General features: G+C 34.3%; 2 protein-coding genes across 2 annotated transcripts; one reads left to right on the top strand and one right to left on the bottom strand.

The window, feature by feature from the left end:
* The first annotated feature begins 4,980 nt into the window (after window positions 1-4,980).
* LOC125850239 (glycine-rich cell wall structural protein 1-like) lies at window positions 4,981-5,547 on the top strand. The gene is made up of 2 exons (XM_049530104.1): window positions 4,981-5,110; window positions 5,198-5,547. Exons 1-2 carry the CDS (start codon window positions 4,981-4,983, stop codon window positions 5,545-5,547), a joined length of 480 nt encoding a protein of 159 aa, XP_049386061.1.
* A 1,060-nt stretch (window positions 5,548-6,607) lies between these two features.
* On the bottom strand, window positions 6,608-7,316 carry LOC125850238 (dirigent protein 22-like). The gene has a single exon (XM_049530103.1). The coding sequence runs from the start codon at window positions 7,288-7,290 to the stop codon at window positions 6,757-6,759; it is 534 nt and encodes a 177-aa protein (XP_049386060.1). The 5' UTR covers window positions 7,291-7,316; the 3' UTR covers window positions 6,608-6,756.
* Between the last annotated feature and the right edge of the window lie 2,973 nt (window positions 7,317-10,289).

A 10,289-nucleotide genomic window follows, 5' to 3' on the forward strand; every position in this document is an offset into this window, starting at 1 on the left:
AGGACTCCTTTATTTGCTTTTTAGTCTTTCAGATGTTAGGATGATCGGGGGTCATGTCCTGACATCCCTCTTTGTTTTAGAGGCTTCATATACAATTAGTAGTCAGATGTCTTTACATTATCATTTCATATGTTGAGACTTGAGTTGCCATTTTGGCCAAGTTGAATGTTGACTATTAAACATTTTGAGTTATTTCACTAAAATTATTTAAGTAGTTCACTTTGATCATAGTAAGCATGTTTAGAGTCTTCCGCTGGGTCAGTAAGTCAAGCTAATAGTTCGCTTGAGGTCAATAATGGTCTTCGGGTGCCGGCCATGTCCAAGGTGTAGGCCCTGGGCGTGACAGCCATAAACCATGTAGCCATCATGGGTAGAAAAAAAGTCATACTTTTTAGATGATTCCTTTAGTGCATTTTAGCATAGACTAGTGGACTCACTTAGTAGTTCATGTTCTATACCCCCGGCAAGGTATAGGACGTCCCTGATAGCGTAAGGCAAAATTATGTATCATTACGATAGCTCTTAAGTGATGGTCATCAGTTAGAGAAACTCCCAAAGCGGTATTTTGTATTTTTATATACATCAGAAATACTTGTATTTTCATATACAAACAGAGTTCATATTGTATCTTTGCAAACATACAGAGTTATTATTGTATTTCTAAATACACAGAGTTGAAAACAATGTTTTAAACCTTTTCTTTATATTGCATTTATATACACTACTTTGTATTGAAATCAATTCAGTTCAGTTCAGTTAAGTTCAGTTGAGCCAGGTAAGTTCTTCACTTCATTTCAAGCTTATGTTCTGTTTTAGAATTTCCCTCGCATACTCATACATTCAATGTACTGATGTCATTTGTTCTGCATCTTATTATGATGCAGACACATGTAATCAGGATCAACATCCAGCTCATCGTTGATCCTGTTGAGCACTCAGAGTCAGTTGGTGAGCCTTATTGCTTTCCGGAGGATCCCTTTGGTTATGTTTTATTTTATTGCTTGCTTATTTCAGTTGTTAGGATGATCGGGGGTCTTGTCCCGATATCCTTCAGAGTTTAGAGTTTTCATAGACAGAGTTAGTTGATGTTAGTTCATGAGTCTTTACTTTTTCTTTTCAGTTAAGCTGAGGCTTGAGTTGCCACTTTGGCAGTGAATGTTATTTATTATATTCTCAGTTATTTATTGAACATTTTAGTGTACTATTTTAAAAGTATTTATCTTGAGTAAAGTCTTCCGCTAAGTAAGAAATCTAGGCCAAGGGTTCGCTTGGGGACAACAATGGTTCTCGAGTGCCAGTCTCGCCTAGGGTGTAGGCTCGGAGCGTAAAAAACTTGGTATAGAAGCACAAAGTTCAAGAGTCCTAAGGGGGCCAATGAAGTCGTATCTGTAGAGTCCTAGTTATCGGTGTGAAGCATGCCACATCTATAATTAGGAGACTGAAACATTTAGGAAATTCCTTCACTTCTTTCATACTCATTTCGTACGTTAGAGTTTTTATCTCTAAAAAGTTTCTTTCTAACTCGTGCTTGCGCGTAATCGATTGTGAGTTGGATTGTTTGAGAGTGCTTTCATGGGGCGTTTATTTCCCCGTGAGCTAAGAGAAGCAAAGAGATGGTTGTTAACAAGGAGTAGGATGAGTTTATTCGTTGTTGGGTTGACTCGTTTGTCAAGTAAGGTAGCCATGCTAATAGGTTACATGGGCATAATAAGACTGATGATCCATGTGTAACAAGTTGAGGAGGACCAGCTGAAGGATAGAGAAGAGTTTAAGAATAAGAGGGCTAAGACATCAAGGAATGAATTCGGGCATCAAAAGAGTAATGTGAACCGGTCTTCTTTCCAACATAAGCAGAAAGGACATTCTCCATCATCTGCTAGTGCCTCTGCACCAAGGAACAAATGTGAGTACAATAGTCAGAATTCTCAGAACTTCAATGGTAGACTTGCGCATTCGCAAGGTAGTAAGGCACAAGGGGGTACTAAGACTCCTGCATGTGCTAAGTGTGGTAGAAGCTACTCAGGGGTGTGTCATGATGGTTCACTGGTTGCTTCAAGTGTGGCCAGAACGGTCATTTTATAAGAGAGTGTCCTAAGAACATGCAGAGTAATAATAATGGAGACAATATAGCCCAGCCTTTTTCAGTTGCTCTACCAGACAGAGCTGCATCTAGATGAGCTACTTCAGGGGCAGGCGGAGGAGGAAACCGTCTTTATGCTATCACTAGTCGCCAAGAGCATGAGGATTCGCCAGATGTTGTCACTGGTGTGATCCAAGCCTTCAATTTTGATGTTCTTCCTAAGCAACTTCTTGAGCCCTTCAGTGTTTCTACACCTGTTGGTGAATCTATTCTAGCAGAGAGAGTCTATTGTGATTGTACCATTTTCCGTCAATCACAAGGGTATCATGGCTGGCGTAGTTGAGTTAGACATGGTAGTTTTTGATGTCATTCTAGGTATGGACTGGCTTCATGCCTGTTATGCATCAATAGATTGTAGAACTCGAGTGTAAGTCCCGCCCAGGGTGTAGGCTCGGGGCATGACATGCAACCTACTACAATTGATCGTTAAGAATTCCCACATCCGAATAGGGATAGGAATTTGGTCACCTTATATAGAGTTGGACAATCCTCTTCTCAGAAGCTAACTTTTTGGGTTGAGTTAAACTCAAGATCTATCCTTACATTGATTAAGTATAGTTTCTATTTTCTCTCATGTTATATGACATCTTTTCCTTTTTAGCTATTTTTAAAAAGTGTTATTTTACTATAATTATAAATAATTTAACTTTAAAAATTTATTTTATTCTCAATGATAAAATGAAATTTTATCACACAACCATCTAAAATTATTTTAGACCATAAATTTTGATAATCTTTTTTAAAATATCATATTAAATAAACAAATATCACGTAAAATGAAACGGAGAAAATAATATTCTCCTTATTCATCGAACATGAAGAGCCAAGGGGTAAACAGATGTGGAAATAATATTACATGGTCCATTACAGTTGTTCAAAATAAATGTCTTTAATTTCAATTTGGAAGATTGGACCCTTAGTTTTCTATAATAAGGAACAGATCATTTCTATAATAAGGAACAGTATTGATCTTTTAACAGTTCTATTCTATCTAACTTGGTTGCTCATAAAAGACAAATTGAAAGAAGGCAGTTAGCTGTCAGTTATGTTGGTACAGATTACTGTATGGAGGTGAGCAAGAATTTTGCACCACTATATAATAACAATAACATATTCAATATGATTGTGTGAGTGAAATTTATATAGGCGCTATATATATATATTTAAGGACACAAAAACAATTTTCAATAAATTCATGGTTCAAAATTTTTTGCACCAGTATATAATAACAATAACATATTCAATATAATTGTGCGAGTGGAATTTAGATAGGCTTTATATATATATATTTAAGGATACGAAAACAGTTTCCGATAGATTCATGGTTCAAAAAATAATTTTCCAAAACAAATTTGAAAAAAAATACAAAAGTAAAACTAAAAATTATGATAAAAAAAAAGTATATTAACAATAAATAGTAAAGATAAATAAATATAAAAAGAAACAAAAATTATACTACGTACTAAAATTGAAGATTAAGATAATTTTAGCATAGTAATAATAACACTGATCTATCTATCTATATATAGATGTTCTAGACTAGAACTCTAATCTACCACTAGAAAAAGAGATAATTTTTACTAACTACTAACTGTCTATCATAATTTTTAACCTATGCTATCCTATATTTGGGTTAGGTCCAGGTAAATTATTTTTTAAAATTAATTTCCCAGTAATATATCCCTAGTTACGCGTGTTAATTAGTAAAAGTTCGTTACTTAATAAAAATTAATAAAATATACTCCAACCCTTACTGATTCATGAGATTTTGTATCTTTTAATAAAAGGCCGCTAGACACTCTTGTCTAGCGCATAAATTGGAGTAAAAAATAAAGTAATCCCTAGTTGTTGTATTAATCCTAGAAAATAAGCACCAATCATATACAAGGAGGTGGATTGTCATATCTTTGACTTCAAAATCTTAGCTGCTTAGAACTGAACCTAAAATTAATTCCAAAAAATAACATCTGACAACTAGTTATTTTTGCAAGGATTATAGTCACCAAAAAGTAAGCTTAGCTTCTTCTGTCATATTATATTTAATCATCTCTCTCAATTCTTTCTCAATCTACTTTTACCTCACTTGTAGCTTATCACCGCCTCTCACACCTCCTGACTATGACATTTGTACTCCTCTTCTTCGGTACATATTCAAATCATCTCAGTTCCGCTTCATGCCTCTTATCCACCGAAAGAGCTACTCCCTACCTTATTTGTATATCTCCGTTCCTAATCTTGTTACTCCTAGATAGTCAACACATCCATCTAAACATCCTCACCTCTAATACCTTTATTTAGTGAACATCTTGACTAAACAACACTTTACGCGTACAACATAGTCGATCTAACAACCGCTCTATAAATCTCAACTCAAGCATTACTTATACTTGATTATGAAGAAATAATATATTCATTGTTACAATTTCCCTACACAAAGCACCTAATATTTTCTAATAAAATTAAAAATCTATTGATCGATAAAAAAATGGGACCTAAATCATATAGTACATAGGTTCAATAGCTTCACGTTGTAGCCTAGCCAGCAATGTAATTATCTTTTTAAAACCAAATGATTGGTTCATTTAATGTCCTCGCCACTTCCCCAACTGCTCAAAAGGCATAACCATGCATACAGCCTAGCACATTTTAAACCTTAATGGCTTCCACTGACGAGTGATTACGCCTATATATACCTTCATAAACTCTGAATGAGGAAGTGCACAAGTAACCTGACATACTTTCATAAACTCTGAGTGAGAATCTTTGTGATCATAGTCATGGGTTCTTCTTCTTACAATTGGGTTGTAGGGTTACTTCTTTTCTTGATCATTTTCTTGGAAATGAGTGCTGTCACATTTGGTGATGATCATAGCCTTGAAGAGTCAAAGGTGGGTTATAATAACGGTTGTAGATATGGTAGGAGAGGTTGTGCTGGACGGGGTGTACATAGTCCAAGGAGAGGTCGAGGAGGTGGTGGTGGTGGAGGAGGAGGAGGAGGTGGAGGTGGTGGTGGTGGTGGTAGAGGAGGGTCAGGTTATGGTAGTGGATTCGGAGCAGGATTTGGAACAGGAGGTGGTGGTGGAGGTGGTGGTGGTGGGGGAGGTACCGGAAATGGTTATGGATATGGTGGAGGATTTGGAGCCGGAGGTGGTTCTAGAGGAGGAGGAGGTGGTGGTGGTGGAGGAGGAGGAGGAGCAGGAGGAGGGTCAGGCTTTGGTAGTGGTTTTGGCGGGGGTGGAGGGTTAGGAGGATTGGGAGGGGGAATGGAAGGTGCGCGTGCTGGAGGAATGGGAGGCGGATTTGGTATGGGCATTGGTATAGGAGTTGGAGTTGGAGGTGGAGGTGGTCAAGGTGTTGGAGTAGGGACTGGGTTTGGTGGTGGTGGTGGTAATAATGGCCGAACATAAAATCTCTTGTAGCCTCATAGCTACACTTGGTAGTAGCAAGATATTATGCTACGTTGTTTTGGTAATTAAGCAAATAAGTTTGAATTTACTAGCTTTTGCATGCATTGTGTTTTCCCTAATTCCCATTATTGTATCATCCTCATATTAAGAAAATAAATAAATTCATTGTTTTTCATCTGCGTATATATATGTTTAATTTCTTCTTTATGTTTTGATGAAAGAGTAATCAACACTACGTATTATTTATGACAAGTATTTCTTTTAATTCCCATTATCATTATCAATTACTCCTAAAAGCTTTAATTAGGTAAGTTAAATAGCTAGCTCAAGTTTATTCCTTCTATTGGAATTTGAAATGTATAAGTTAAATCCACATTGCAAGTAACGTGTTTTTTTTTCCATAAAGAAGTATGAGAGCCAAAAAATTTACTAATATAATACTCCCTCCGTCCCTATTTACTTGTCCATATTTCCTTTTTTAGTTGTCCCTATTTAGTTGTCCATTTTGACAAATCAAGAAAGGACAACAAATTTTTTCCTATTATACCCTTATTTACACTTCTTGAAAATTGTAAAAGTGTATGTTGTTTCCCTCCAATTTATTTCACTTGAATTCAAATAAGTGGTTGTAATTTTGAAGTGAAAAGTTGTCATAAGGGTAAAATTGTAACTTCACTGTGCTAATCATTGTTGCCTTAATCTGTGTGCCATTTCTAAAGTGGACAACTAAAAAGGGACGGAGGGAGTATAAAATATAAAGAAATAACTAAATTCACAAATAAGTTAAAAAGGGATATGAAATCTACTGTATATACATTAAAAAAATTGATCTATACAAGAATTGACGCAGTGAATAAATCTCACCCAACCGTTTAGAGATTTTGGTAGAATTTTATAAGTCAACTTGGAAATGGTAGACATTCTTAAAATGTATATGCAAAAAATATCTGGCCAAAAGATTATACTTAATTATTATTATAAATATAAAAATCAGCAATTACTTAGAAAGTTCAAGCTAGCCTTTCTCTACCTCCACGAGTGAGATAGGGGTAAGGTTTGTGTACATTTTTTCCTCCCCATATTCTACATGTAGAACTACATTGGTATGTTGTTGTTGTTGTTCTAGCTAGGTAGCCTTTACATCGACAAATAAAATCGGAAACAAATTAAACGGCAGTACAATTTTCACTTTATTTTGTAGTCTACCAATTAGTAATGTAAAATGGTAACATTACACTGAATAACAACGTAATGAATTGCCAAATCAAAGTGAATAGTCTCAAAAGTTGCATATCCACGAGCAAGTCTAAATTTTCCAGTACCACCAACAATTGCCACTTCTCTTACTCTTTCAAATTGAGGACTAGCACCTTGAATTTCCAAAGTGCTACCTTTATATTCATTATTGGTGAAAATAATCGATATTAACACATGAGAAATTTTGCCATCCAATGCAGACGTAACATATATGCCCTGAGCTCTAGCGATTTCGGCGGAGTTTTTATCGAAGGCTTGTGTTATTGGATCATCAGTAACGAAAACAGAACCAAATTTGGCAAAACTTAGAAGACCATGATCTTGATGGCCTGTTATTTGTAGCACAGTAGCATTTGGACCACCAGACCAATCTTGAAAATATAGTGTCATGTTTGTTTCTTTAAGTTGGTCATGTAATATGGCCTTTGAGGTTATGAAAATTGTTAGAAGAAAAATGAAGGATAGCTTGATTGAATTTGTTGCCATGGGGTGTGTCACTTTTGATTCTTGTGTTATTTTGTGCTTTGATTTTGGTAAAATTGAGTTGGTATTTATTAAGCAACTTGGGGGTTGGATGGGTGCGGGGGGGGCGGCTAATTGTTTCAAGAACAACAAATTTGGTGTATTTTATGTTCCATCGGTTTCAACTTATGTGAATCTATATATTTATTTTTTTAGTTTATTCAAAATGAAATAAATAAGATAATTTAAAGTATTCATTTTACCTTACTGAAAAGCTTTTATAGTAGTACAAATATTATGACATATTTAAGATCAGAAATTTCAAATATTTTTATTTTTTGGGAAAATGCATAAGTACCCCTAAACCTATGCCCAAAATTCCTGAGACACACCTAACATTTACTAAGGTCCTATTATCCCCCGAACTTATTTTATATATAATTTTTTACCTCTTTTCGGCCTACATGGCACTATCTTGTGGGCCCAGCGCGTGTTGATAATTTTTTAAGGATAGTGCCACGTAGGCGGAAAAGGGGTAGAAAATTAATTAAAAAATAAGTTCGGGGGGTTGGGGGTAATAGGACCTTAGTAAATAGATGTGTCTCAGAGATTTTGGGCATAGGCTGAGGATACTTATGCATTTTCCCTTATTTTTTTCATAAATTCGATGTTCGGTCAAATAAATTGACAGAAATTGAAATGAACGGAATGTTTTATTCAAACTTTGAAAATGTTGTTTGAGAATATGATCGTTTCTAAGAATCTTATAATTTAAAGATTATTGTGTCAAACATCTCACTGATTATAACTAAGAAAAGCAATTAGTGACAAATATAGAATGGTATAGGTTCGATACTCTCTTTTGTTTTTTAGTGGGAATTCTTATTTTAGATACAATTTAGAAAGCTAGTTATTCTCCCTTTCTTTTTCACAAATATATACCCCCCCCCCCCCTTTAGGTTTTAGTAATTTATGTTTTGGTCCAATAATTTAATTGAATGGTACCACTTTAAAAAATGCATTTAAATTGTTAGGTGTAAACCTACTACAATTGATTATAATTTATAGTAATTCCTGTACTCATAATTGAACACAAAGGCACAGAAAGATGTGGGAATAGTTTAGATGGTACATTACAGTTGTTCAGAATAAATGGCTTTGATTTTGGAAGATTGGCCCTTGTAATTACGTCATTTCCTTTGATGTTGACATGTTTCACTTGAGCATAGTATTCATTAAAAATAACATCTCTCTGAGTTTTACAAAGGAATAGAATATTAATTAAACAACAGTCAGACTATAGTGAATATGCATGATAAGTTACACTAAATTGTCTATCTTTAAAGAAACTCATTTTGGTAATCAATTTCGGGTAAGAAAACTGTTAGTATAAGATAGAGAAAATGATCTAACCCCTACCCCCTCCTCAAATCTCTATCAGAAATTCCAACTACACACTTCAATTTTACGGGTGTCTTATCACCCCCGAATATTTTATTTGTCTATTTACTACACACTTGAGTGCTGCCCAGTCCACATAAACGTGTTTGCACGCGCGGGTCCCTACCCACTTCAACCCCCAATTCTTATTTTTTCTCCATTTCTCTCCTAAAAACGTAAGAAACCCCAAAGAGAAGCTTTTCAACTCCTTTTCTCCATTTGAATCGAAGCATTTCTGGTGATGATCGAAGCATTTTTGTGTGTATTCATCCATACAAAGCTTATTCAAGTTTTCAATTGCCATTTTTAACGAATTTCGAGAAAATTCAAAATTCAAATTAGAGACCCTAAATAAGAAATTGGAGCAGATTACAAATCCTAACTTCAAGATTTAAAGTAGAAATAAACATTAACAATTAAAATCTACCTTAAATTGAAAGAAAAACGTGAAATTTTTAAAAAAGGAACAAGGGTTAATGGTGGGGAAGAAGGAAAAATGGTTTATTTAACTTAGGGAAGATGACCATTGGAGAAGTACACTTTTTTTGGTCAAAATTTAAGGCTATTGCCTCTTCTCATGCGCCTAGAGAAGGTGTTCTCACCTCCTATGACAGGTCAGCACTCAAATGTGTAGTAAATAGACAAATAAAATATTCAGAGGGAGTGATAAAATACCCGTAAAGTTAAAGTATGTAGTTAAAATTTCAGATATAGGTTAGAGGGGCTTTAGACCATTTTCTCTATAAGATAAGATGATATTAATCAGTTATATAAAATATGAATTTGACTATATCTTGGTAGCATATCTAAAATAGTCATATTCAATTAATATATTTATTTATTTTATTAATTCAATTAATAAAGAATAACGTGAGAGAAAATAATAATAATACGGAACTACTAACATAAGATAATCATAGGGGAATTTTTCACAAATAGCCACTATAATAAATTTAATTATGTTTCATAGCTATAGTTTGCCTATTTATGGGTTGTAGCTACAATTTAAACTGCCTCATTTGTATAATACGCATATTTGTATAATTCGCGGGTTTGTATAATGTTTGCCTATTTACGGGTTGTAGCTACAATTTAAACTGCCTCATTTGTATAATACGTAGATCTGTATAATTCGCGGGTTTGTATAATGCATAGGTGAGTTTGTATAATTCGCGGGTACGTTTGTATAATTGAGTTGTTTTTGTATAAACTCAAAATGACGAATTTATACAAACACAAACATCTAAACTTTAAACAGTTATACAAATTATATTATACACATTCTGAATTCTACAAATGTGCAAAATATTCAAATTCGAAACTCCATCCCACGTAATTATCACGAAATATTGGTTGCGAGCGGCTTGTAATTAACTAAAACTATAACTATGATGACTAATTAATTAGTATATAATTGTTGACACCCACTTTTGACCCTCCACAATATAAATTAATCATTTCAAGCTTCTCCAATTTCAAACGATTTAAAATAATTAGTTTTATAAAGTTTCCAAAAAATAATAATATAGTTTGCAAGATTTTTTTGTAATAGTTTTGTCACCTTTCATAAATTTTAGATGATG

This window comes from Solanum stenotomum, unplaced genomic scaffold, assembly GCF_019186545.1.
Source record: "Solanum stenotomum isolate F172 unplaced genomic scaffold, ASM1918654v1 scaffold15612, whole genome shotgun sequence".
In the NCBI taxonomy this organism is placed as follows: domain Eukaryota; kingdom Viridiplantae; phylum Streptophyta; class Magnoliopsida; order Solanales; family Solanaceae; genus Solanum; species Solanum stenotomum.